The 27,539-nt window shown below is 62.3% G+C and overlaps 6 protein-coding genes across 6 annotated transcripts; 4 read left to right on the forward strand and 2 right to left on the reverse strand.

Annotated features, from left to right (window-relative positions):
• Positions 1-159: 159 nt before the first annotated feature.
• On the reverse strand, positions 160-2,862 carry IUM83_00855 (pyruvate, phosphate dikinase; the record flags this gene model as incomplete). Its single annotated transcript, XM_067924660.1, has 1 exon — positions 160-2,862. One exon carries the CDS (start codon positions 2,860-2,862, stop codon positions 160-162), a length of 2,703 nt encoding a protein of 900 aa, XP_067789246.1.
• Positions 2,863-4,078: 1,216 nt separating this feature from the next.
• Positions 4,079-6,781, forward strand: IUM83_00856 (pyruvate, phosphate dikinase; the record flags this gene model as incomplete). The annotated part of the gene is made up of 1 exon (XM_067924661.1): positions 4,079-6,781. The coding sequence occupies one exon, from the start codon at positions 4,079-4,081 to the stop codon at positions 6,779-6,781; it is 2,703 nt and encodes a 900-aa protein (XP_067789248.1).
• Positions 6,782-8,153: 1,372 nt separating this feature from the next.
• Positions 8,154-10,856, forward strand: IUM83_00857 (pyruvate, phosphate dikinase; the record flags this gene model as incomplete). Its single annotated transcript, XM_067924662.1, has 1 exon — positions 8,154-10,856. One exon carries the CDS (start codon positions 8,154-8,156, stop codon positions 10,854-10,856), a length of 2,703 nt encoding a protein of 900 aa, XP_067788883.1.
• A 3,377-nt stretch (positions 10,857-14,233) lies between these two features.
• Positions 14,234-16,936, forward strand: IUM83_00858 (pyruvate, phosphate dikinase; the record flags this gene model as incomplete). Its single annotated transcript, XM_067924663.1, has 1 exon — positions 14,234-16,936. The coding sequence occupies one exon, from the start codon at positions 14,234-14,236 to the stop codon at positions 16,934-16,936; it is 2,703 nt and encodes a 900-aa protein (XP_067788886.1).
• Positions 16,937-20,324: 3,388 nt separating this feature from the next.
• Positions 20,325-23,027, forward strand: IUM83_00859 (pyruvate, phosphate dikinase; the record flags this gene model as incomplete). The annotated part of the gene is made up of 1 exon (XM_067924664.1): positions 20,325-23,027. The coding sequence occupies one exon, from the start codon at positions 20,325-20,327 to the stop codon at positions 23,025-23,027; it is 2,703 nt and encodes a 900-aa protein (XP_067788885.1).
• An 818-nt stretch (positions 23,028-23,845) lies between these two features.
• On the reverse strand, positions 23,846-25,840 carry IUM83_00860 (primary-amine oxidase; the record flags this gene model as incomplete). Its single annotated transcript, XM_067924665.1, has 1 exon — positions 23,846-25,840. One exon carries the CDS (start codon positions 25,838-25,840, stop codon positions 23,846-23,848), a length of 1,995 nt encoding a protein of 664 aa, XP_067788657.1.
• Between the last annotated feature and the right edge of the window lie 1,699 nt (positions 25,841-27,539).

Below are 27,539 nucleotides of genomic sequence, written 5' to 3' on the forward strand. Positions count from 1 at the left end.
TACGACAACTACACTGCCTGGACATGCACACATGCACAAACGCACAAACGCACACGAGCGCCTCATACGTGCTTGCTAGCTTCGCGAGCCTGGCCTCTCTTGTCTTCTTGTCTCGCTCTCGTCGTCACCGAAGAAGTGACGTGATGTAATGGTCATCGCCTACGCACCGGGCACGGGCGAGCTCTTCTTGAGCTTGAGCGCCGCCTGCGCAGCCGCGAGACGCGCGATCATCACGCGCATCGGGGAGCACGACACGTACTTGAGGCCCACCTTCTCGAAGAACTCGATCGACTGCGGGTCGCCGCCGTGCTCGCCGCAGATGCCCAGCTCGATCTTGGGGCGCGTCGCGCGGCCGCGCTCCACGGCCAGGCGCACCAGCTCGCCCACGCCCTCCTGGTCCAGCGTCTCGAACGGGTCCTTCTCCAGCACGCCGTGCTTCACGTAGTAGGACAGGAACTTGGCCTGCGCGTCGTCGCGCGAGATACCGAACGTCATCTGCGTCAGGTCGTTCGTGCCGAACGAGAAGAACTCCGCCACCTCGGCCAGCTTGCCGGCCTGCAGCGCGCCGCGCGGCACCTCGATCATCGTGCCCACCTTGTAGTCGAAGGACTTGCCGCGCTTGCCGATGACGTCCTGCACCACCGACTTCACGAGCTTCACCTGCTGCTCCAGCTCCTCGAACGAGCCCACGAGCGGGATCATGATGTGCGGGTGCACCGAGATGCCTTCGCCAGCCACCTTGACGGCGGCCTCCGCGATGGCCTTGGCCTGCATCTCCGTGATGCCCGGGTGTACGATGCCCAGACGGCAGCCACGCAGACCCATCATCGGGTTGGCCTCCTTCAGGCCGGCCAGGCGGGACTGCACCGTCGCCTTGCTCACCTTCATCTCCTTCGCCAGCGTCTCGCACAGCTCCTCCAGCGCGCTACCCTCGTGCGGCAGGAACTCGTGCAGCGGCGGGTCCAGCATACGGATGGTCACCGGGAGGCCGTCCATGGCGCGGAAGATGCCTTCGAAGTCGCCCTGCTGGAACGTGCACAGCGCGTCCAGAGCCTCCTGCTGCGCCGGCGAGTCCAGCTCCACGGCGCCGATCATGCGTCTCACGGCGGCGATACGCTGCGCAGAGCTGAAGAACATGTGCTCCGTGCGCGTGAGGCCGATGCCCTGCGCGCCGTGCGCGCGAGCCTCGCGGGCGTCCTCGGGCGTGTCCGCGTTCGTGAACACCTCCATGCGGCGGTGCGCGTCCACCCACTTCATGAACTGCGCCAGGTCGCCGCTCATGGCAGCCTTCTGCAGCTCCTGCTCGCCCTTGATCACCTCGCCCGTCGTGCCGTTCACGCTGATGTAGTCGCCCTCGCGCAGCACCACCTCGGCGCCGCTCGCCGTGTGCACGCGCATCGTCTTGCTGTTCGCGTCGATCGACAGCGCGCTGCAGCCGCACACGCACGGCTTGCCCCAGCCACGGGCCACCACGGCTGCGTGCGACGTCATGCCGCCGCGAGACGTCAGGATGCCCTCGGCCGCGTGCATGCCGCCCACGTCCTCGGGCGACGTCTCCTCGCGCACCAGCATGACGTTCTCGCCGCGCGCGAACCACGCCTCGGCGTCGGCCGCCGTGAACACGATCTTGCCCACGGCCGCGCCCGGAGACGCCGGCAGACCCCGGCACAGCACGTCCTTCTGGTACCCCTTCTCGTTGGCGAAGCTCGGGTGCAGCAGCTGGTCCAGGTGGCGCGGCTCCACCAGCATCACGGCCTCTTCCTCCGTGATCAGCTTCTCGCGCCACATGTCCACGGCGATCTTGAGCGCGGCGGGGCCCGTGCGCTTGCCGTTGCGCGTCTGCAGCATGAACAGCACGCCGTCCTGCACCGTGAACTCCGTGTCCTGCACGTCCTTGAAGTGCGTCTCCAGCGTGTGCACGGTCTCGTCCAGTTGCTTGTACACGGTCGGCATCTTCTGCGCCAGCTCCGAGATGGGCTGCGGCGTGCGGATGCCCGCCACCACGTCCTCGCCCTGCGCGTTGAGCAGGAACTCGCCGTACAGCTTGTTCTCGCCGTTGGCCGGGTTACGCGTGAACAGCACGCCCGTGCACGACTGGTCGTTGATGTTGCCGTACACCATGGCCTGCACGTTCACGGCCGTGCCCTTGAGCCCCGTGATCTTGTTGATCTCGCGGTACTTGACAGCGCGCGGGATGTTCCACGAGCGGAACACGGCCTCAATGCCCATGCGCATTTGCTCCCACGGGTCCGACGGGAACGAGCGGCCGTGCTTCTCGTACACCTTCTTGTACTTGTGCACCAGCTCCTTGAGGTCGCTGGCCGTCAGCTCCACGTCGAACGTCACGTGGCGCGCCTGCTTCATGGCCGACAGCTCGGCCTCGAAGTCGTCGTGCGGGATCTCCAGCACCACATCGCCGAACATCTGCAGCAGACGCCGGTAGCAGTCGAACGCGAAGCGCTCGCCGCCGCGCTTGGCCACGCCCTTGACGATCTCGTCGTTCAGACCCAGGTTCAGCACCGTGTCCATCATGCCGGGCATCGAGATGGCCGCGCCGGAGCGCACCGACACCAGCAGCGGGTTGGTCGCGTCGGCGAACGTCACGCCCAGCGTCTTCTCCATGAGGTGCACGCCCTTGCGCACCTCGTCCATGAGGCCGTCGGGCAGGCGCCCGCCCACGGCGTAGAATTCTTGGCACACCTCCGTCGTGATGGTCAGTCCGGGCGGCACGTTCACGCCGTTGCGCGCCATCTGGCACAGGTTGGCGCCCTTGCCGCCCAGCAGCGGCTTCATGCTGCCGTTGCCCTTGCTCTCGCCCTTCACGAACGTGAAGACGCGCGGGTGCTGCAGCACTTGGCTCATGCTTGCGGGGAGGGGGTTCTTGTAGCTTGTAGCTTGTTCTTGGTTGGGTTAGTTGAGGAATGAGCTTGGTCTGCCGGCCGATTGCCACGATGGCCCGGGACCCGCCAGCACCAACTCTAGCATCCATGGAGAGCAGCAGGTCCATGGGCTGTCTGTGTTGGTAAGGCGCATGGGCGAGGAGCGTCTGACTGGTTTCGCTCGAGGAAACGCATGGCTGTCGTCACCAAGCAGGTGCTCTCGATTCCAAGGACCGTTGGTGATTGCTAAAGGCTGTGGAAGCGAGCCGCAGCGCCCAATTGCCTTTGGCTTTGTATGTGGAGCTGAGATCCGCATCATTGCCCACTTCCATGTTGAAGTGCGTCCTGCGCAGAGAGACGCGCCGCGAAAACCTACGTACCGGCGGAGACTAGACTTTTAGCTTCGCCTAAGTCGACATCGAACGTCGACTTAGCGGTCTGCGACCGCACGTCAATTCGGCGGTCGGCTTTGGCATAAACGTGAGAACGGTAGACGAGTCTGTTTCTAATGAAAAGCCTCAATTTCTATTGTGACTCAGAATATTTAAATATGCTACGGTATCTCATAAGATAATGTCCTCAACGGCTTGCCTACGGTATGAAAGGATATGTAGTCGATCCATAGTTCTCTTCTACGGTCGAGCTACAGTAGTTTATTCTCGTGCCCGCTTTGGCATCAGGTTATGCTGCATTGATAATAGATGCTGCTTAGTCAAATGGCTACAGTACACATGTGTATCCATCCTCTCAGGAAGCAGCCTACACATCTGGCGCATCGATCGGGCCTCTTTTAAGAGTGGCTGCTTCTCGGCGTCGACTGCATGAAGACATTCAAAGCTCCTATTTCTAAATGTTTAGAAAAATGCAACATCTATGTCTCCTACGAAAACGCCTGCGTGACAACGCATCGTAACGGAAAACACTTCAAGTTGAAGTCGATTTCACAAAAGTATCTATCGCTTCGATAATGGTCGTCGTCGAGCAATCTCAACGCAGTCTCACTGGCGACTGCGACACGTATCCAACAAGTCCAAGGCACGCGTCCTCCATCTAAACACTCCCATGTCAGAGGCGTTACCACGTGCAGAGAGCCCAACAGCACCATGCCATCGTGGCAATCGGCCGGGAGACCAAGCTCATTCCTCAACTAACCCAACCAAGAACAAGCTACAAGCTACAAGAACCCCCTCCCCGCAAGCATGAGCCAAGTGCTGCAGCACCCGCGCGTCTTCACGTTCGTGAAGGGCGAGAGCAAGGGCAACGGCAGCATGAAGCCGCTGCTGGGCGGCAAGGGCGCCAACCTGTGCCAGATGGCGCGCAACGGCGTGAACGTGCCGCCCGGACTGACCATCACGACGGAGGTGTGCCAAGAATTCTACGCCGTGGGCGGGCGCCTGCCCGACGGCCTCATGGACGAGGTGCGCAAGGGCGTGCACCTCATGGAGAAGACGCTGGGCGTGACGTTCGCCGACGCGACCAACCCGCTGCTGGTGTCGGTGCGCTCCGGCGCGGCCATCTCGATGCCCGGCATGATGGACACGGTGCTGAACCTGGGTCTGAACGACGAGATCGTCAAGGGCGTGGCCAAGCGCGGCGGCGAGCGCTTCGCGTTCGACTGCTACCGGCGTCTGCTGCAGATGTTCGGCGACGTGGTGCTGGAGATCCCGCACGACGACTTCGAGGCCGAGCTGTCGGCCATGAAGCAGGCGCGCCACGTGACGTTCGACGTGGAGCTGACGGCCAGCGACCTCAAGGAGCTGGTGCACAAGTACAAGAAGGTGTACGAGAAGCACGGCCGCTCGTTCCCGTCGGACCCGTGGGAGCAAATGCGCATGGGCATTGAGGCCGTGTTCCGCTCGTGGAACATCCCGCGCGCTGTCAAGTACCGCGAGATCAACAAGATCACGGGGCTCAAGGGCACGGCCGTGAACGTGCAGGCCATGGTGTACGGCAACATCAACGACCAGTCGTGCACGGGCGTGCTGTTCACGCGTAACCCGGCCAACGGCGAGAACAAGCTGTACGGCGAGTTCCTGCTCAACGCGCAGGGCGAGGACGTGGTGGCGGGCATCCGCACGCCGCAGCCCATCTCGGAGCTGGCGCAGAAGATGCCGACCGTGTACAAGCAACTGGACGAGACCGTGCACACGCTGGAGACGCACTTCAAGGACGTGCAGGACACGGAGTTCACGGTGCAGGACGGCGTGCTGTTCATGCTGCAGACGCGCAACGGCAAGCGCACGGGCCCCGCCGCGCTCAAGATCGCCGTGGACATGTGGCGCGAGAAGCTGATCACGGAGGAAGAGGCCGTGATGCTGGTGGAGCCGCGCCACCTGGACCAGCTGCTGCACCCGAGCTTCGCCAACGAGAAGGGGTACCAGAAGGACGTGCTGTGCCGGGGTCTGCCGGCGTCTCCGGGCGCGGCCGTGGGCAAGATCGTGTTCACGGCGGCCGACGCCGAGGCGTGGTTCGCGCGCGGCGAGAACGTCATGCTGGTGCGCGAGGAGACGTCGCCCGAGGACGTGGGCGGCATGCACGCGGCCGAGGGCATCCTGACGTCTCGCGGCGGCATGACGTCGCACGCAGCCGTGGTGGCCCGTGGCTGGGGCAAGCCGTGCGTGTGCGGCTGCAGCGCGCTGTCGATCGACGCGAACAGCAAGACGATGCGCGTGCACACGGCGAGCGGCGCCGAGGTGGTGCTGCGCGAGGGCGACTACATCAGCGTGAACGGCACGACGGGCGAGGTGATCAAGGGCGAGCAGGAGCTGCAGAAGGCTGCCATGAGCGGCGACCTGGCGCAGTTCATGAAGTGGGTGGACGCGCACCGCCGCATGGAGGTGTTCACGAACGCGGACACGCCCGAGGACGCCCGCGAGGCTCGCGCGCACGGCGCGCAGGGCATCGGCCTCACGCGCACGGAGCACATGTTCTTCAGCTCTGCGCAGCGTATCGCCGCCGTGAGACGCATGATCGGCGCCGTGGAGCTGGACTCGCCGGCGCAGCAGGAGGCTCTGGACGCGCTGTGCACGTTCCAGCAGGGCGACTTCGAAGGCATCTTCCGCGCCATGGACGGCCTCCCGGTGACCATCCGTATGCTGGACCCGCCGCTGCACGAGTTCCTGCCGCACGAGGGTAGCGCGCTGGAGGAGCTGTGCGAGACGCTGGCGAAGGAGATGAAGGTGAGCAAGGCGACGGTGCAGTCCCGCCTGGCCGGCCTGAAGGAGGCCAACCCGATGATGGGTCTGCGTGGCTGCCGTCTGGGCATCGTACACCCGGGCATCACGGAGATGCAGGCCAAGGCCATCGCGGAGGCCGCCGTCAAGGTGGCTGGCGAGGGCATCTCGGTGCACCCGCACATCATGATCCCGCTCGTGGGCTCGTTCGAGGAGCTGGAGCAGCAGGTGAAGCTCGTGAAGTCGGTGGTGCAGGACGTCATCGGCAAGCGCGGCAAGTCCTTCGACTACAAGGTGGGCACGATGATCGAGGTGCCGCGCGGCGCGCTGCAGGCCGGCAAGCTGGCCGAGGTGGCGGAGTTCTTCTCGTTCGGCACGAACGACCTGACGCAGATGACGTTCGGCATCTCGCGCGACGACGCGCAGGCCAAATTCCTGTCCTACTACGTGAAGCACGGCGTGCTGGAGAAGGACCCGTTCGAGACGCTGGACCAGGAGGGCGTGGGCGAGCTGGTGCGCCTGGCCGTGGAGCGCGGCCGCGCGACGCGCCCCAAGATCGAGCTGGGCATCTGCGGCGAGCACGGCGGCGACCCGCAGTCGATCGAGTTCTTCGAGAAGGTGGGCCTCAAGTACGTGTCGTGCTCCCCGATGCGCGTGATGATCGCGCGTCTCGCGGCTGCGCAGGCGGCGCTCAAGCTCAAGAAGAGCTCGCCCGTGCCCGGTGCGTAGGCGATGACCATTACATCACGTCACTTCTTCGGTGACGACGAGAGCGAGACAAGAAGACAAGAGAGGCCAGGCTCGCGAAGCTAGCAAGCACGTATGAGGCGCTCGTGTGCGTTTGTGCGTTTGTGCATGTGTGCATGTCCAGGCAGTGTAGTTGTCGTATAGTTGGGGCGGCTGCTATCGCTGCGCATTGAATCTAAACACGAATTGTTTATTGGAAGTAAGGGGCAGTCGTGGACATCGGTAGGTGTATGGCGTGTTAGATGTTCGTGCATCACTCGATAAGCTGATATCGCTGGCACATTATGCATTTCCACAACAGGCAGCACACGGTTGTGTATTGCTGTGAAACTGGCAAGGTTTTGTATCGCAGCGTGTTTAGCTTTGACCGCATTCGCTTCACTACCACCGGTGCTGTGGGTTCGGTCACTGCACGCTGATGCCTTTCATCGTAAATCGGTTCGTGGTGTTCATTTGATTCAGCATTTAGCTGATGTAGTCTGAAGCAAATGATACCGGTATTTGTGCGAGTAGATTAAGCGCGTAGTCGGATGCACGGCGGTGTTGCCGACGGCTACGCTGATACCGACAGCTGCAGTAGCTGTTACTTGCGAAAGTTCGATATCATGTCAACCTTGCATTACTCGGGAGTGGAAGACTACATACAAGCTACTTTTAAGCCCTGCTAGCTACAGCACGCCACGTACACTCGTACGCACACTTCGCCGCTTGGTCGGAGGCCACCGTTAGCCTTCGAAAATCGGAGCAGACACGCGCGCTTCAAAGGTTGCAATGCGGTTAGTATGCGATGACCAGCAGCCTGGCGGCGTGTCTGTGTGGCTTCCGCCGCAGCGCGGGTCTCGAGCGCACCGCCGCCCCGAACTGGCATCTGTTCGCTCACTACAGGGCTGGCAAGCTCAGCGTGGCTGGACCTCCATCGCGCACTGCTCCGCGGTGATGCGCGATGTCGTCAACCACCGGAAAGTTTCGTTTCTAAAGCGGATCCGCGATTTCTAATTGAAATGCGGTAGTCGCGTGATAGACAAGGCGTAACCAGAAATCGCCTCGTCTACGCCACTTCAACCTGGAAAGCCATCTTCAACGCCGCAGCATAGACGAGATGCGTCGACTTAAGCGGAAGTCGACACGGGTCTCGGTCGCCAGCCAATCAGCATCAATCTACGTCCAAGCGCCAGGTTTGACACGCCGGAGCCGTTACGCCGACCCAAATCTTCGAAAGCCGCCAAGCAACCCACGTTTCTCTCACGCTCTGGGTCCCGGGCCATCGTGGCAATCGGCCGGCGGACCAAGCTCATTCCTCAACTAACCCAACCAAGAACAAGCTACAAGCTACAAGAACCCCCTCCCCGCAAGCATGAGCCAAGTGCTGCAGCACCCGCGCGTCTTCACGTTCGTGAAGGGCGAGAGCAAGGGCAACGGCAGCATGAAGCCGCTGCTGGGCGGCAAGGGCGCCAACCTGTGCCAGATGGCGCGCAACGGCGTGAACGTGCCGCCCGGACTGACCATCACGACGGAGGTGTGCCAAGAATTCTACGCCGTGGGCGGGCGCCTGCCCGACGGCCTCATGGACGAGGTGCGCAAGGGCGTGCACCTCATGGAGAAGACGCTGGGCGTGACGTTCGCCGACGCGACCAACCCGCTGCTGGTGTCGGTGCGCTCCGGCGCGGCCATCTCGATGCCCGGCATGATGGACACGGTGCTGAACCTGGGTCTGAACGACGAGATCGTCAAGGGCGTGGCCAAGCGCGGCGGCGAGCGCTTCGCGTTCGACTGCTACCGGCGTCTGCTGCAGATGTTCGGCGACGTGGTGCTGGAGATCCCGCACGACGACTTCGAGGCCGAGCTGTCGGCCATGAAGCAGGCGCGCCACGTGACGTTCGACGTGGAGCTGACGGCCAGCGACCTCAAGGAGCTGGTGCACAAGTACAAGAAGGTGTACGAGAAGCACGGCCGCTCGTTCCCGTCGGACCCGTGGGAGCAAATGCGCATGGGCATTGAGGCCGTGTTCCGCTCGTGGAACATCCCGCGCGCTGTCAAGTACCGCGAGATCAACAAGATCACGGGGCTCAAGGGCACGGCCGTGAACGTGCAGGCCATGGTGTACGGCAACATCAACGACCAGTCGTGCACGGGCGTGCTGTTCACGCGTAACCCGGCCAACGGCGAGAACAAGCTGTACGGCGAGTTCCTGCTCAACGCGCAGGGCGAGGACGTGGTGGCGGGCATCCGCACGCCGCAGCCCATCTCGGAGCTGGCGCAGAAGATGCCGACCGTGTACAAGCAACTGGACGAGACCGTGCACACGCTGGAGACGCACTTCAAGGACGTGCAGGACACGGAGTTCACGGTGCAGGACGGCGTGCTGTTCATGCTGCAGACGCGCAACGGCAAGCGCACGGGCCCCGCCGCGCTCAAGATCGCCGTGGACATGTGGCGCGAGAAGCTGATCACGGAGGAAGAGGCCGTGATGCTGGTGGAGCCGCGCCATCTGGACCAGCTGCTGCACCCGAGCTTCGCCAACGAGAAGGGGTACCAGAAGGACGTGCTGTGCCGGGGTCTGCCGGCGTCTCCGGGCGCGGCCGTGGGCAAGATCGTGTTCACGGCGGCCGACGCCGAGGCGTGGTTCGCGCGCGGCGAGAACGTCATGCTGGTGCGCGAGGAGACGTCGCCCGAGGACGTGGGCGGCATGCACGCGGCCGAGGGCATCCTGACGTCTCGCGGCGGCATGACGTCGCACGCAGCCGTGGTGGCCCGTGGCTGGGGCAAGCCGTGCGTGTGCGGCTGCAGCGCGCTGTCGATCGACGCGAACAGCAAGACGATGCGCGTGCACACGGCGAGCGGCGCCGAGGTGGTGCTGCGCGAGGGCGACTACATCAGCGTGAACGGCACGACGGGCGAGGTGATCAAGGGCGAGCAGGAGCTGCAGAAGGCTGCCATGAGCGGCGACCTGGCGCAGTTCATGAAGTGGGTGGACGCGCACCGCCGCATGGAGGTGTTCACGAACGCGGACACGCCCGAGGACGCCCGCGAGGCTCGCGCGCACGGCGCGCAGGGCATCGGCCTCACGCGCACGGAGCACATGTTCTTCAGCTCTGCGCAGCGTATCGCCGCCGTGAGACGCATGATCGGCGCCGTGGAGCTGGACTCGCCGGCGCAGCAGGAGGCTCTGGACGCGCTGTGCACGTTCCAGCAGGGCGACTTCGAAGGCATCTTCCGCGCCATGGACGGCCTCCCGGTGACCATCCGTATGCTGGACCCGCCGCTGCACGAGTTCCTGCCGCACGAGGGTAGCGCGCTGGAGGAGCTGTGCGAGACGCTGGCGAAGGAGATGAAGGTGAGCAAGGCGACGGTGCAGTCCCGCCTGGCCGGCCTGAAGGAGGCCAACCCGATGATGGGTCTGCGTGGCTGCCGTCTGGGCATCGTACACCCGGGCATCACGGAGATGCAGGCCAAGGCCATCGCGGAGGCCGCCGTCAAGGTGGCTGGCGAGGGCATCTCGGTGCACCCGCACATCATGATCCCGCTCGTGGGCTCGTTCGAGGAGCTGGAGCAGCAGGTGAAGCTCGTGAAGTCGGTGGTGCAGGACGTCATCGGCAAGCGCGGCAAGTCCTTCGACTACAAGGTGGGCACGATGATCGAGGTGCCGCGCGGCGCGCTGCAGGCCGGCAAGCTGGCCGAGGTGGCGGAGTTCTTCTCGTTCGGCACGAACGACCTGACGCAGATGACGTTCGGCATCTCGCGCGACGACGCGCAGGCCAAGTTCCTGTCCTACTACGTGAAGCACGGCGTGCTGGAGAAGGACCCGTTCGAGACGCTGGACCAGGAGGGCGTGGGCGAGCTGGTGCGCCTGGCCGTGGAGCGCGGCCGCGCGACGCGCCCCAAGATCGAGCTGGGCATCTGCGGCGAGCACGGCGGCGACCCGCAGTCGATCGAGTTCTTCGAGAAGGTGGGCCTCAAGTACGTGTCGTGCTCCCCGATGCGCGTGATGATCGCGCGTCTCGCGGCTGCGCAGGCGGCGCTCAAGCTCAAGAAGAGCTCGCCCGTGTCCGGTGCGTAGGCGATGACCATTACATCACTCACTACTTGAGTGATGACGAGAGCGAGACAAGAAGACAAGAGAGGCTAGCCTCGCGAAGATTGCAAGCACGTATGAGGCGCTCGTGTGCGTTTGTGCGTTTGTGCATGTGTGCATGTCCAGGCAGTGTAGTTGTCGTATAGTTGGGGCGGCTGCTATCGCTGCGCATTGAATCTAAACACGAATTGTTTATTGGAAGTAAGGGGCAGTCGTGGGCATCGGTAGGTGTGTGGCGTGTTAGATGTTCATGCATCACTCGATAAGCTGATATCGCTGGCACATTATGCATTTCCACAGCAGGCAGTACATGGTTGTGTATTGCTGTGAAACTGGCAAGGTTTTGTATCGCAGCATTGAGGATCTGCATTCGCTGCCTGCTTGCACGTTGTTGGTATTGATCTTAATGAGCGCTAGTGGTGAATTCAATGGATGCATACCAAATATTTGTTTTTACTACAGGTCCTGCATACGCTAGGTTCGCTAGGAGAAGGCTTCTTTGTACTATACGCTGGCAATGTCTGATCCTCGATGAGTCATGCACTCAACAACGAGAGAATAAAGACGCGACGACGCGACCCCGTCATGATAGCAGTATGGTGTCAATGTTCAATGGCCATGGACGTGCTACCAGCGGGTTGGTGCTTTCATTTCAACGGTGGTGGTACTCGCAGGGTAATGTAGGGTGGAACCGAGGCACGCGCTATCTCGACACGTCAATGTGCACGGTGCAAGGTGCAACGAGTGTCGACGATTCGAGATCGGAGCGCGGGTCGGTGATGGAGCATGCGGCAGTGCTCGTTTTCGGCGCGATGCCCACCCGCCAGTACAGTGTTAGCAATCCAAGCAGCGGCTGCTTGGAGCCCACGCGCGTCTGCGTAGCGATCTCCAAGCAGAACCGAGCGGGCGCCGCCAACAACGCACGTAGGGCCTCCAAGACTGTCATCGATCGACCGCCCCAATGCACACAGCGAAAACAAACCGAGTTGCGTTGTAGACAGCTCCGGTAGATAGCTTTGCTTCAGACCACTGAGGCCTGCACTTGCAGACAGCGGCTGTCCAAGATCCAGGTCGACCGCCGAAAAGTTCGTTTCTAAATCTCCTTTAGAAACACACTCTTTAGAAATGGACTCAACGGGCCGTTGAAGTTCGGTCGCGGCGTGTTTTTGCAGAGCCCGTCGACTTAGTGCCAAGCTGCGCACTTGGTGCTAGCCTAGAAGCGCCCCGGATCTTGAGTCGTCGCAGCAGCCTCACATTCGCACCTCGGGAGTCTTGCGCAGGTCGCCGCGGAGCTCTCGGCGAGAGGAAGTCAAGCACCTTATGGCGACGACGCCGGTCGTCTTGCCTTGGTGGCGACAAAGCGCCAGTCTATGATCGACTCCCACCTCGCGTCCCGAGAATCCGCGGCGACTTTCTAATGCGCGTCATCTCGGGTCGGTTCAAGGCCTTCACGCTGAGCGACACCGGACAAGCCCAAGCGCTCCGTCTCCGACCTGCACCGCAAACACAAACGGCGGTGGCAAAGTGCCTCGACCCGCACGATGCCGCGCGCTGGCGACCTCGGCGTCCAGACCCACGTCTCCATTTCATCCGCAAACGGCCGGGCGTACTGATCCTCCTGGACATGGACGTCTTTGCGCCGCTGAAATCTGACTCAAACATGACGTCTCCTTCACCTGAGAGACCAGCGCGACGCCACCGGCATCCCACCCGACCTCGGCTATCAAGTCGTCGGGCAGGTGTCCACCCACTACGCAGAATTCTTGGCACACCCCCGGGGTGCTGGCCAATCCAGATCAACACCGTGACGCGCTACCTGGCACAGGGTGGCACCCTTGCCGCCCAGCAGCGGCCTGCATCGCCTGTCGACCTGAGCTTTTCGCCCTTACCAGCACGCGGGTGCTGGATCACTTGGCTCATGCTGTTCTTGACTAGGTGAGTTGAGGAATGAACCGCTTCTTCTAGACGCTTGTCGGGGGGAGGAACCCGAGGTTACAGCTAGTCGCAACTTTCACGAGCAAATGACAGCTTGTTGTTCTTTGTCAGCCTTCGGTGGTTTGCTGTCAATTGTGACTACCGCGCCAATGCTTTACTGTACTGCCCAACCGCAACAGATAATATCCCCAGTCTATAATCCTAGGAAATCTCCTACACCAAGTCTAACTCGTCTGCATGTACCGTTAAGTCGGCGCTCGATGTTGACTTAGGCGAAGCTAGAAGTCTAGGACCACACGTTCTCCGCCGGTACGTAGGTTTTCGCGGCGCGTCTCTCTGTGCAGGACGCACTTCAACATGGAAGTGGGCAATGATGCGAATCTCAGCTCCACATAATAAGCGCAAGGCAATCGGGTGCTGCGGCTCGCTTCCACAGCCTTTAGTAATCGCCAACGGTCCTTGACATCGAGCGCACCTGCTTGGTGACGACAGCCATGCGTATCCTCGAGCGCTAACTAACAACGGCGGTGTTGCCGACGGCCACGCTGCTATCGACAGCTACAGTAGCTGCTACTAGCGAAAGTTCGAAACCATGTCAACCTTGCACTACTCGCTACTTGCTAGCTCTTTTGTAGCTACTGCTGGCGAGCTACACACGTCCAGCGATCTCCACATACCAGCGCGCGTCATGAGTGGGGCCGAGCGCAGCCTGCGCTACGACCCCGATCCAGCTACAGCACGCCACGTACACTCGTACGCACACTTCGCCGCTTGGTCGGAGGCCACCGTTAGCCTTCGAAAATCGGAGCAGCCTCGCGCAGACACGCGCGCTTCAAAGGTTGCAATGCGGTTAGTATGCGATGACCAGCAGCCTGGCGGCGTGTCTGTGTGGCTTCCGCCGCTGCGCGGGTCTCGAGCGCACCGCCGCCCCGAACTGGCATCTGTTCGCTCACTACAGGGCTGGCAAGCTCAGCGTGGCTGGACCTCCATCGCGCACTGCTCCGCGGTGATGCGCGATGTCGTCAACCACCGGAAAGCTTCGTTTCTAAAGCGGATCCGCGATTTCTAATTGAAATGCGGTAGTCGCGTGATAGACAAGGCGTAACCAGAAATCGCCTCGTCTACGCCACTTCAACCTGGAAAGCCATCTTCAACGCCGCAGCATAGACGAGATGCGTCGACTTAAGCGGAAGTCGACACGGGTCTCGGTCGCCAGCCAATCAGCATCAATCTACGTCCAAGCGCCAGGTTTGACACGCCGGAGCCGTTACGCCGACCCAAATCTTCGAAAGCCGCCAAGCAACCCACGTTTCTCTCACGCTCTGGGTCCCGGGCCATCGTGGCAATCGGCCGGCGGACCAAGCTCATTCCTCAACTAACCCAACCAAGAACAAGCTACAAGCTACAAGAACCCCCTCCCCGCAAGCATGAGCCAAGTGCTGCAGCACCCGCGCGTCTTCACGTTCGTGAAGGGCGAGAGCAAGGGCAACGGCAGCATGAAGCCGCTGCTGGGCGGCAAGGGCGCCAACCTGTGCCAGATGGCGCGCAACGGCGTGAACGTGCCGCCCGGACTGACCATCACGACGGAGGTGTGCCAAGAATTCTACGCCGTGGGCGGGCGCCTGCCCGACGGCCTCATGGACGAGGTGCGCAAGGGCGTGCACCTCATGGAGAAGACGCTGGGCGTGACGTTCGCCGACGCGACCAACCCGCTGCTGGTGTCGGTGCGCTCCGGCGCGGCCATCTCGATGCCCGGCATGATGGACACGGTGCTGAACCTGGGTCTGAACGACGAGATCGTCAAGGGCGTGGCCAAGCGCGGCGGCGAGCGCTTCGCGTTCGACTGCTACCGGCGTCTGCTGCAGATGTTCGGCGATGTGGTGCTGGAGATCCCGCACGACGACTTCGAGGCCGAGCTGTCGGCCATGAAGCAGGCGCGCCACGTGACGTTCGACGTGGAGCTGACGGCCAGCGACCTCAAGGAGCTGGTGCACAAGTACAAGAAGGTGTACGAGAAGCACGGCCGCTCGTTCCCGTCGGACCCGTGGGAGCAAATGCGCATGGGCATTGAGGCCGTGTTCCGCTCGTGGAACATCCCGCGCGCTGTCAAGTACCGCGAGATCAACAAGATCACGGGGCTCAAGGGCACGGCCGTGAACGTGCAGGCCATGGTGTACGGCAACATCAACGACCAGTCGTGCACGGGCGTGTTGTTCACGCGTAACCCGGCCAACGGCGAGAACAAGCTGTACGGCGAGTTCCTGCTCAACGCGCAGGGCGAGGACGTGGTGGCGGGCATCCGCACGCCGCAGCCCATCTCGGAGCTGGCGCAGAAGATGCCGACCGTGTACAAGCAACTGGACGAGACCGTGCACACGCTGGAGACGCACTTCAAGGACGTGCAGGACACGGAGTTCACGGTGCAGGACGGCGTGCTGTTCATGCTGCAGACGCGCAACGGCAAGCGCACGGGCCCCGCCGCGCTCAAGATCGCCGTGGACATGTGGCGCGAGAAGCTGATCACGGAGGAAGAGGCCGTGATGCTGGTGGAGCCGCGCCACCTGGACCAGCTGCTGCACCCGAGCTTCGCCAACGAGAAGGGGTACCAGAAGGACGTGCTGTGCCGGGGTCTGCCGGCGTCTCCGGGCGCGGCCGTGGGCAAGATCGTGTTCACGGCGGCCGACGCCGAGGCGTGGTTCGCGCGCGGCGAGAACGTCATGCTGGTGCGCGAGGAGACGTCGCCCGAGGACGTGGGCGGCATGCACGCGGCCGAGGGCATCCTGACGTCTCGCGGCGGCATGACGTCGCACGCAGCCGTGGTGGCCCGTGGCTGGGGCAAGCCGTGCGTGTGCGGCTGCAGCGCGCTGTCGATCGACGCGAACAGCAAGACGATGCGCGTGCACACGGCGAGCGGCGCCGAGGTGGTGCTGCGCGAGGGCGACTACATCAGCGTGAACGGCACGACGGGCGAGGTGATCAAGGGCGAGCAGGAGCTGCAGAAGGCTGCCATGAGCGGCGACCTGGCGCAGTTCATGAAGTGGGTGGACGCGCACCGCCGCATGGAGGTGTTCACGAACGCGGACACGCCCGAGGACGCCCGCGAGGCTCGCGCGCACGGCGCGCAGGGCATCGGCCTCACGCGCACGGAGCACATGTTCTTCAGCTCTGCGCAGCGTATCGCCGCCGTGAGACGCATGATCGGCGCCGTGGAGCTGGACTCGCCGGCGCAGCAGGAGGCTCTGGACGCGCTGTGCACGTTCCAGCAGGGCGACTTCGAAGGCATCTTCCGCGCCATGGACGGCCTCCCGGTGACCATCCGTATGCTGGACCCGCCGCTGCACGAGTTCCTGCCGCACGAGGGTAGCGCGCTGGAGGAGCTGTGCGAGACGCTGGCGAAGGAGATGAAGGTGAGCAAGGCGACGGTGCAGTCCCGCCTGGCCGGTCTGAAGGAGGCCAACCCGATGATGGGTCTGCGTGGCTGCCGTCTGGGCATCGTACACCCGGGCATCACGGAGATGCAGGCCAAGGCCATCGCGGAGGCCGCCGTCAAGGTGGCTGGCGAGGGCATCTCGGTGCACCCGCACATCATGATCCCGCTCGTGGGCTCGTTCGAGGAGCTGGAGCAGCAGGTGAAGCTCGTGAAGTCGGTGGTGCAGGACGTCATCGGCAAGCGCGGCAAGTCCTTCGACTACAAGGTGGGCACGATGATCGAGGTGCCGCGCGGCGCGCTGCAGGCCGGCAAGCTGGCCGAGGTGGCGGAGTTCTTCTCGTTCGGCACGAACGACCTGACGCAGATGACGTTCGGCATCTCGCGCGACGACGCGCAGGCCAAGTTCCTGTCCTACTACGTGAAGCACGGCGTGCTGGAGAAGGACCCGTTCGAGACGCTGGACCAGGAGGGCGTGGGCGAGCTGGTGCGCCTGGCCGTGGAGCGCGGCCGCGCGACGCGCCCCAAGATCGAGCTGGGCATCTGCGGCGAGCACGGCGGCGACCCGCAGTCGATCGAGTTCTTCGAGAAGGTGGGCCTCAAGTACGTGTCGTGCTCCCCGATGCGCGTGATGATCGCGCGTCTCGCGGCTGCGCAGGCGGCGCTCAAGCTCAAGAAGAGCTCGCCCGTGTCCGGTGCGTAGGCGATGACCATTACATCACGTCACTACTTGAGTGATGACGAGAGCGAGACAAGAAGACAAGAGAGGCTAGCCTCGCGAAGATTGCAAGCACGTATGAGGCGCTCGTGTGCGTTTGTGCATGTGTGCATGTCCAGGCAGTGTAGTTGTCGTATAGTTGGGGCGGCTGCTATCGCTGCGCATTGAATCTAAACACGAATTGTTTATTGGAAGTAAGGGGCAGTCGTGGGCATCGGTAGGTGTGTGGCGTGTTAGATGTTCATGCATCACTCGATAAGCTGATATCGCTGGCACATTATGCATTTCCACAGCAGGCAGTACATGGTTGTGTATTGCTGTGAAACTGGCAAGGTTTTGTATCGCAGCATTGAGGATCTGCATTCGCTGCCTGCTTGCACGTTGTTGGTATTGATCTTAATGAGCGCTAGTGGTGAATTCAATGGATGCATACCAAATATTTGTTTTTACTACAGGTCCTGCATACGCTAGGTTCGCTAGGAGAAGGCTTCTTTGTACTATACGCTGGCAATGTCTGATCCTCGATGAGTCATGCACTCAACAACGAGAGAATAAAGACGCGGCGACGCGACCCCGTCATGATAGCAGTATGGTGTCAATGTTCAATGGCCATGGACGTGCTACCAGCGGGTTGGTGCTTTCATTTCAACGGTGGTGGTACTCGCAGGGTAATGTAGGGTGGAACCGAGGCACGCGCTATCTCGACACGTCAATGTGCACGGTGCAAGGTGCAACGAGTGTCGACGATTCGAGATCGGAGCGCGGGTCGGTGATGGAGCATGCGGCAGTGCTCGTTTTCGGCGCGATGCCCACCCGCCAGTACAGTGTTAGCAATCCAAGCAGCGGCTGCTTGGAGCCCACGCGCGTCTGCGTAGCGATCTCCAAGCAGAACCGAGCGGGCGCCGACAACAACGCACGTAGGGCCTCCAAGACTGTCATCGATCGACCGCCCCAATGCACACAGCGAAAACAAACCGAGTTGCGTTGTAGACAGCTCCGGTAGATAGCTTTGCTTCAGACCACTGAGGCCTGCACTTGCAGACAGCGGCTGTCCAAGATCCAGGTCGACCGCCGAAAAGTTCGTTTCTAAATCTCCTTTAGAAACACACTCTTTAGAAATGGACTCAACGGACCGTTGAAGTTCGGTCGCAGCGTGTTTTTGCAGAACCCATCGACTTAGTGCCAAGCTGCGCACTTGGTGCTAGCCTAGAAGCGCCCCGGATCTTGAGTCGTCGCGCAGCAGCCTCACATTCGCACCTCGGGAGCCTTGCGCAGGTCGCCGCGGAGCTCTCGGCGCGAGGGAGTCAAGCACCTTATGGCGACGACGCCGGTCGTCTTGCCTTGGTGACGACAAAGCGCCAGTCTATGATCGACTCCCACCTCGCGTCCCGAGAATCCGCAGCGACTTTCTAATGCGCGTCATCTCCGGTCGGTTCAAGGCCTTCACGCTGAGCGACACCGGACAAGCCCAAGCGCTCCGTCTCCGACCTGCACCGCCAACACAAACGGCGGTGGCAAAGTGCCTCGACCCGCACGATGCCGCGCGCTGGCGACCTCGGCGTCCAGACCCACGTCTCCATTTCATCCGCAAACGGCCGGGCGTACCGATCCTCCTGGACATGGACGTCTTTGCGCCGCTGAAATCTGACTCAAACATGACGTCTCCTTCACCTGAGAGACCAGCGCGACGCCACCGGCATCCCACCCGACCTCGGCTATCAAGTCGTCGGGCAGGTGTCCACCCACTACGCAGAATTCTTGGCACACCCCCGGGGTGCTGGCCAATCCAGATCAACACCGTGACGCGCTACCTGGCACAGGGTGGCACCCTTGCCGCCCAGCAGCGGCCTGCATCGCCTGTCGACCTGAGCTTTTCGCCCTTACCAGCACGCGGGTGCTGGATCACTTGGCTCATGCTGTTCTTGACTAGGTGAGTTGAGGAATGAACCGCTTCTTCTAGACGCTTGTCGGGGGGAGGAACCCGAGGTTACAGCTAATCGCAACTTTCACGAGCAAATGACAGCTTGTTGTTCTTTGTCAGCCTTCGGTGGTTTGCTGTCAATTGTGACTACCGCGCCAATGCTTTACTGTACTGCCCAACCGCAACAGATAATATCCCCAGTCTATAATCCTAGGAAATCTCCTACACCAAGTCTAACTCGTCTGCATGTACCGTTAAGTCGGCGCTCGATGTTGACTTAGGCGAAGCTAGAAGTCTAGGACCACACGTTCTCCGCCGGTACGTAGGTTTTCGCGGCGCGTCTCTCTGTGCAGGACGCACTTCAACATGGAAGTGGGCAATGATGCGAATCTCAGCTCCACATAATAAGCGCAAGGCAATCGGGTGCTGCGGCTCGCTTCCACAGCCTTTAGTAATCGCCAACGGTCCTTGACATCGAGCGCACCTGCTTGGTGACGACAGCCATGCGTATCCTCGAGCGCTAACTAACAACGGCGGTGTTGCCGACGGCCACGCTGCTATCGACAGCTACAGTAGCTGCTACTAGCGAAAGTTCGAAACCATGTCAACCTTGCACTACTCGCTACTTGCTAGCTCTTTTGTAGCTACTGCTGGCGAGCTACACACGTCCAGCGATCTCCACATACCAGCGCGCGTCATGAGTGGGGCCGAGCGCAGCCTGCGCTACGACCCCGATCCAGCTACAGCACGCCACGTACACTCGTACGCACACTTCGCCGCTTGGTCGGAGGCCACCGTTAGCCTTCGAAAATCGGAGCAGCCTCGCGCAGACACGCGCGCTTCAAAGGTTGCAATGCGGTTAGTATGCGATGACCAGCAGCCTGGCGGCGTGTCTGTGTGGCTTCCGCCGCAGCGCGGGTCTCGAGCGCACCGCCGCCCCGAACTGACATCTGTTCGCTCACTACAGGGCTGGCAAGTCCAGCGTGGCTGGACCTCCATCGCGCACTGCTCCGCGGTGATGCGCGATGTCGTCAACCACCGGAAAGCTTCGTTTCTAAAGCGGATCCGCGATTTCTAATTGAAATGCGGTAGTCGCGTGATAGACAAGGCGTAACCAGAAATCGCCTCGTCTACGCCACTTCAACCTGGAAAGCCATCTTCAACGCCGCAGCATAGACGAGATGCGTCGACTTAAGCGGAAGTCGACACGGGTCTAGGTCACCACCGTTCTCGGTCGCCAGCCAATCAGCATCAATCTACGTCCAAGCGCCAGGTTTGACACGCCGGAGCCGTTACGCCGACCCAAATCTTCGAAAGCCGCCAAGCAACCCACGTTTCTCTCACGCTCTGGGTCCCGGGCCATCGTGGCAATCGGCCGGCGGACCAAGCTCATTCCTCAACTAACCCAACCAAGAACAAGCTACAAGCTACAAGAACCCCCTCCCCGCAAGCATGAGCCAAGTGCTGCAGCACCCGCGCGTCTTCACGTTCGTGAAGGGCGAGAGCAAGGGCAACGGCAGCATGAAGCCGCTGCTGGGCGGCAAGGGCGCCAACCTGTGCCAGATGGCGCGCAACGGCGTGAACGTGCCGCCCGGACTGACCATCACGACGGAGGTGTGCCAAGAATTCTACGCCGTGGGCGGGCGCCTGCCCGACGGCCTCATGGACGAGGTGCGCAAGGGCGTGCACCTCATGGAGAAGACGCTGGGCGTGACGTTCGCCGACGCGACCAACCCGCTGCTGGTGTCGGTGCGCTCCGGCGCGGCCATCTCGATGCCCGGCATGATGGACACGGTGCTGAACCTGGGTCTGAACGACGAGATCGTCAAGGGCGTGGCCAAGCGCGGCGGCGAGCGCTTCGCGTTCGACTGCTACCGGCGTCTGCTGCAGATGTTCGGCGACGTGGTGCTGGAGATCCCGCACGACGACTTCGAGGCCGAGCTGTCGGCCATGAAGCAGGCGCGCCACGTGACGTTCGACGTGGAGCTGACGGCCAGCGACCTCAAGGAGCTGGTGCACAAGTACAAGAAGGTGTACGAGAAGCACGGCCGCTCGTTCCCGTCGGACCCGTGGGAGCAAATGCGCATGGGTATTGAGGCCGTGTTCCGCTCGTGGAACATCCCGCGCGCTGTCAAGTACCGCGAGATCAACAAGATCACGGGGCTCAAGGGCACGGCCGTGAACGTGCAGGCCATGGTGTACGGCAACATCAACGACCAGTCGTGCACGGGCGTGCTGTTCACGCGTAACCCGGCCAACGGCGAGAACAAGCTGTACGGCGAGTTCCTGCTCAACGCGCAGGGCGAGGACGTGGTGGCGGGCATCCGCACGCCGCAGCCCATCTCGGAGCTGGCGCAGAAGATGCCGACCGTGTACAAGCAACTGGACGAGACCGTGCACACGCTGGAGACGCACTTCAAGGACGTGCAGGACACGGAGTTCACGGTGCAGGACGGCGTGCTGTTCATGCTGCAGACGCGCAACGGCAAGCGCACGGGCCCCGCCGCGCTCAAGATCGCCGTGGACATGTGGCGCGAGAAGCTGATCACGGAGGAAGAGGCCGTGATGCTGGTGGAGCCGCGCCACCTGGACCAGCTGCTGCACCCGAGCTTCGCCAACGAGAAGGGGTACCAGAAGGACGTGCTGTGCCGGGGTCTGCCGGCGTCTCCGGGCGCGGCCGTGGGCAAGATCGTGTTCACGGCGGCCGACGCCGAGGCGTGGTTCGCGCGCGGCGAGAACGTCATGCTGGTGCGCGAGGAGACGTCGCCCGAGGACGTGGGCGGCATGCACGCGGCCGAGGGCATCCTGACGTCTCGCGGCGGCATGACGTCGCACGCAGCCGTGGTGGCCCGTGGCTGGGGCAAGCCGTGCGTGTGCGGCTGCAGCGCGCTGTCGATCGACGCGAACAGCAAGACGATGCGCGTGCACACGGCGAGCGGCGCCGAGGTGGTGCTGCGCGAGGGCGACTACATCAGCGTGAACGGCACGACGGGCGAGGTGATCAAGGGCGAGCAGGAGCTGCAGAAGGCTGCCATGAGCGGCGACCTAGCGCAGTTCATGAAGTGGGTGGACGCGCACCGCCGCATGGAGGTGTTCACGAACGCGGACACGCCCGAGGACGCCCGCGAGGCTCGCGCGCACGGCGCGCAGGGCATCGGCCTCACGCGCACGGAGCACATGTTCTTCAGCTCTGCGCAGCGTATCGCCGCCGTGAGACGCATGATCGGCGCCGTGGAGCTGGACTCGCCGGCGCAGCAGGAGGCTCTGGACGCGCTGTGCACGTTCCAGCAGGGCGACTTCGAAGGCATCTTCCGCGCCATGGACGGCCTCCCGGTGACCATCCGTATGCTGGACCCGCCGCTGCACGAGTTCCTGCCGCACGAGGGTAGCGCGCTGGAGGAGCTGTGCGAGACGCTGGCGAAGGAGATGAAGGTGAGCAAGGCGACGGTGCAGTCCCGCCTGGCCGGTCTGAAGGAGGCCAACCCGATGATGGGTCTGCGTGGCTGCCGTCTGGGCATCGTACACCCGGGCATCACGGAGATGCAGGCCAAGGCCATCGCGGAGGCCGCCGTCAAGGTGGCTGGCGAGGGCATCTCGGTGCACCCGCACATCATGATCCCGCTCGTGGGCTCGTTCGAGGAGCTGGAGCAGCAGGTGAAGCTCGTGAAGTCGGTGGTGCAGGACGTCATCGGCAAGCGCGGCAAGTCCTTCGACTACAAGGTGGGCACGATGATCGAGGTGCCGCGCGGCGCGCTGCAGGCCGGCAAGCTGGCCGAGGTGGCGGAGTTCTTCTCGTTCGGCACGAACGACCTGACGCAGATGACGTTCGGCATCTCGCGCGACGACGCGCAGGCCAAATTCCTGTCCTACTACGTGAAGCACGGCGTGCTGGAGAAGGACCCGTTCGAGACGCTGGACCAGGAGGGCGTGGGCGAGCTGGTGCGCCTGGCCGTGGAGCGCGGCCGCGCGACGCGCCCCAAGATCGAGCTGGGCATCTGCGGCGAGCACGGCGGCGACCCGCAGTCGATCGAGTTCTTCGAGAAGGTGGGCCTCAAGTACGTGTCGTGCTCCCCGATGCGCGTGATGATCGCGCGTCTCGCGGCTGCGCAGGCGGCGCTCAAGCTCAAGAAGAGCTCGCCCGTGTCCGGTGCGTAGGCGATGACCATTACATCACGTCACTTCTTCGGTGACGACGAGAGCGAGACAAGAAGACAAGAGAGGCCAGGCTCGCGAAGCTAGCAAGCACGTATGAGGCGCTCGTGTGCGTTTGTGCATGTGTGCATGTCCAGGCAGTGTAGTTGTCGTATAGTTGGGGCGGCTGCTATCGCTGTGCATTGAATCTAAACACGAATTGTTTATTGGAAGTAAGGGGCAGTCGTGGGCATCGGTAGGTGTGTGGCGTGTTTGATGCTTGAGCATCATTCGATAAGCTGGTATCGTTACACAACAGGCAGCAGCACAAAACCTCGCACAGCAACTTGTGGTCTCTTGTCTTGCTTGTTCTATTGGTTGTCCTCGTAAGCCATTCCGTGTGCGCGAAAAAGGCAACTTCAACTACCGCAAGTCTCAGCAAATGGTTTAGGTTGAGCCTAGCGCAGGCGTAATGTGGCTACGCGATAACGTAATACATTACATACCACCAAGGAATAATGCGTCACCATATCTAAAGTATCGCGAGTGGCACACTTATGTATTTCGACAACAGGCAGGCTGCCTCGTGTTGCTGTGAAACTCGCAATGTTTTGTATATGTGGTTCAGTAGATGCTGTTCTATTGGTGGTATTTGTAAGCCAATCCGCGTGCGCGAAATAGGCAACTTCAAGTCTCAGGCTGGGACCCAGTAAATGGCTTAACTGCCCGAGTCGCACCACCAACGAATAATGCTGTCACCATCTCATAAATGCTTTACGCTTACCACTACCACATCAAACCTGAGCAAGATTCTCCTACCTCACACCCGCGTGTTACTATACTTATGGCTCCGCCACCGGCTCCTTCGCTGCGTGGCAGCACCCGTGCAGATCGGAGCTGTCCTTGCCGTTCGGGTCTTCCGGCACGTCCAGCGTCGGGTTGCGGTCGAAGAAGCCCTCAGGGACCAGCTTGAAGCCCGCGTAGTCCACGGGCATCATCGGCCAGTCCTCCACGCGCGGGAAGTGCGTGAGGCCGAACGTGTGCCACACCACGATGTCCTCGCCGTCGACTGGGCGGTTGCCCTTCACGTAGCTGGGCAGGCCAGCAAAGCCAGGGTGCTGGTTGGGCGTGTACCCGGCCGCCCACAGCTCGTCGCGGGCGTACTTGGTGACCCACAGGTGCTTGGTCGAGAAGTTGGCGCGCTTCCAGATAGACGACCCGTCCGCGGCGAGGAGCACCGGTTGGCCCTCCGGGAAGAGCGCGTAGCCCGTCGAGCGGCCGAGGCGGTTCTTGGCCTCGCTGGACGCGATGCGCCACACGCGGCCCTTGTCCATCGCCGCCACGCGCTGTGCGTCGCCCTCCGTCTTCAGCCGCGTCGCAGTGCGCATGAACGCGTTGCCACGGGGATTCTCCGGACTGATCGGCAGGCGCTTGGCCTCCAGCTCGTCGACATGGCACTTGTTGCCGTCGATGGCCACATCCAGACGGGCCGAGAAGAGGTGCTGGTGGCACGGCGCGCCGAGACGCGGGGCCATCTCGGTCGCGTACTCGTACTCGCCCTCCGGCCGACCCGAGGTGAACACAATGCCCGTGGCCTTGCACTCCAGCTCGATCCGGCCGTCCAGGTAGAAGTACCAGTAGAAGCCGTAGTCGTAGTTGCCGACCGTCACGAAGAACGAGACCACAAAGCGGCGCTGGCGACGCACGGTGCCCGTGGGCGGCGACGCCAGCACGTCGGTGTGTTTCCAGAGCGTGCCGAAGTCCTCCTCGTGCATGCAGATGGCGTTCTTGATCACGAACGGCTCGCAGAAGTCGTCCACGACCGTCGCGTCCAGGTACTGGATCTTGCCGAGGCAGTCGCAGCCCAGCACGAGCGAGTTGGCGAGGCGGCCGAACTGGTACTCGCCGGCGTCGAAGTAGTTCTGCCAGTCGCGCGTGGGCGAGGGCTCGCCGTACGGCACCACCATCTCGGACACCGACGCGCGGTTGAGGATCTTGCGCTTGCGGCCGCGGTCGCTGAACGAGATGTCGTGCAGCGTGAGGCCCTCGCGGCCGTTGAAGCCGACGCGGATCTCCCAGTTCTGCCACGACACGATGTTGTCCTTGACGGCGAAGCTGGCGCCCTCCGGCTGCTTGATGTGCAGCGGCTTCATGTCCGTGCGCATGGGGCCCGTGACCTTGGGGTCCAGGTAGTCGCCCGACTCCATCGGGATGTGCGTGTAGCCCGTGTCGACGAGCTTGAGCACCTTGCGGTTGGTCAGGTCGACGTGCGCCACGAGGCCGTCGATCGGGTGGCCGTACATGGCGTGCGTGTTCTCGACCTTGAGGAAGCTGAGCACGCGGATCATGCGGTTGCCCGCCTCGCCCTCGTAGCCGAAGACGCCGGCCGAGAACTGCTCGCCGCGCACCATGTCCAGGTCGGTGATGCCGCGCTTGGCCAGCGCCGCCACGTAGGCCGGGTCGGCCTTGCAGATGGAGTCGCCGTCCCAGTAGTCCTGGTCCAGGATGGGGATCTGTCCGTCGGCCGTGGCGTCCAGCTCCACCTCCTTCACGATGCGGCGCGCCACGACGTCCACCACGAAGTCGCGCGTGACGTTCGTGGCCTGGTCCAGCACGAGCGCGCCGACCTCGCGCGGGATGGCCGTCAGCTGGCCGGCCTCGAACTTGGCCAGCGTGGCGTGGTCGGGCTCGAACAGCATCACGTACGCGTAGCGCAGCTCCGGGCTCGAGTACCCGGCGTCCGCGAGCACTTGCTTCACCGTGCGGACCTCGTCGGCTGTGACCGGGTCAAGCGGGTGCTTGACGTCCTTGGACGGGATGTGGACACTAGGAGCCATGATGGCGTCGGGCGCTGGAAGAGAGGAGTGCGGTCGGAGGCGAATCCGAAAGTGAGAAAGAGACCTCATGCGCCGGCATCACCGCCGCCGCCGCAGTCAAACACGGGCACCTGCTACCCGATCCCCCCATGCGGTGGATGTTGATCGAGGATAGACCCCATGCGCCTCCAGCCGAGCCATACAAGCTCCATTACAGCGCATATGACGTTACGCACTTGGAAGGCGAGGCCTGCATCGCATAAAACGCCGCGGAGGCCTGGTGATCGGCGGCAGATATCGGCGGCGCGGGTCTCGCCCAGCTGTTGCGGCATGTTCAACTCCGATTGGCGGGCCCCGTGCCTCACGCGCGTCGGGTCACGACCACCGACAGCTTTACCATCAAAGTTGGATTCCGGCATGCAAATGGCCGCCTTCAAAGCGAGCTGCGGCTTCGTTGTCGGGACTGAGGCCGCTGCAAAGCGTACGGCCACTGCGATGACCCCGCAGAGCTATCGTTGATTTCAAGTCTTTGGCATGCAAGCAGCACCGCGCATAGCCTTATCTTCGAGGCCAGAGCAAACGGAGACCGCTCCAGCAGAGACCTTGCCTCGGACCCCGCCGCCGAGCGGACTTCGGAGACCGTAGCCATTTTCGCCGATGAGCCCCCCCCATCTCAGCCTCGCTCCTTGATCTGCGGCACTGGCAACGCGCTCGACTCGGTCGACAGGCTTATGCTACGCTGGCCTCGGCCCGACGCATCCCCGAGGCGCGTGGCATGATCCTCACCGCGAATCGCGGTCCGCGATGCCGGTGCGACTGGCTGAACCAGCTCATCAAGCGCGATGACGACCAATTCACTGAACGAACACCGATCGTTTACTCAGTGGAGAGCTGTAGTTGGATGTGGAAGGGCGGACCAAGCATGCAGCGGGGCAATGGCCCCCGACGGCCATTTCGCCCTCCATGCCGCTGTCACCTAGCGAGCCTTGCGCTGCCAGCCAGCGCTCGATCTTCGGTGGCCATGACTACGGCTATCCCCACTTCGACTTGAAGCCGGCCAGCCGATGACGACGGGGGATGTTAAACGGGCCGAGAACGGCCATCGCCGTACGCTCGCAGGTCCCCGACCGATGCATCCATGTCTGCCGCCGCGGCGGTCGCCTCGATATGCGTGAGCGCGGAGGTTGCAGCTCCACTGCTGTATCGCTTGAGGCTGCTAGTTCGATTGGTACATGTATGTCTTGCTGGATGGCCTCTGATGAGGCGATTTCTTTGGGATGGTCGAAGTGAATACGACGATCGGAGACCCTGCCCTCTGAACGAGGAACGCGCTTGTCGTTGATCATCTATCAGTGGACCGCAGGAGCGGTGGTCGTGGTCTCCGAGATCGTCATTTTGACTGCTCCATGTATCATAGTGCAGGGCAGGGCAGGACATGGGGCACTGCAACTTCACTTCAACGTACGCCCTGCAGTGCAGAACACTTTGGTCGCTGGAGTCTTCAACTACAGCACCCTGGGTGCCTGTCGTGGATGCCATCCGATGGCGACAACCAAACCGTCCACAGCCTGATGGCCGGCCCATCAGTGATGGGGGCTCTCGTGCATGTATCATGCAGCGCGCATCACCAGTGCCGCCGATCGCCGCGATATCGGAGACCGCGATCATCGCGGTCTCAGGTGTAACACCGGCCAGAAAGCAGTGTTGAAGTGCAGCATAT

Source organism: Phytophthora cinnamomi (genome assembly GCF_018691715.1).
Source record: "Phytophthora cinnamomi strain GKB4 chromosome Unknown Contig53, whole genome shotgun sequence".
NCBI classification, from domain to species: Eukaryota; Oomycota; class Peronosporomycetes; order Peronosporales; family Peronosporaceae; genus Phytophthora; species Phytophthora cinnamomi.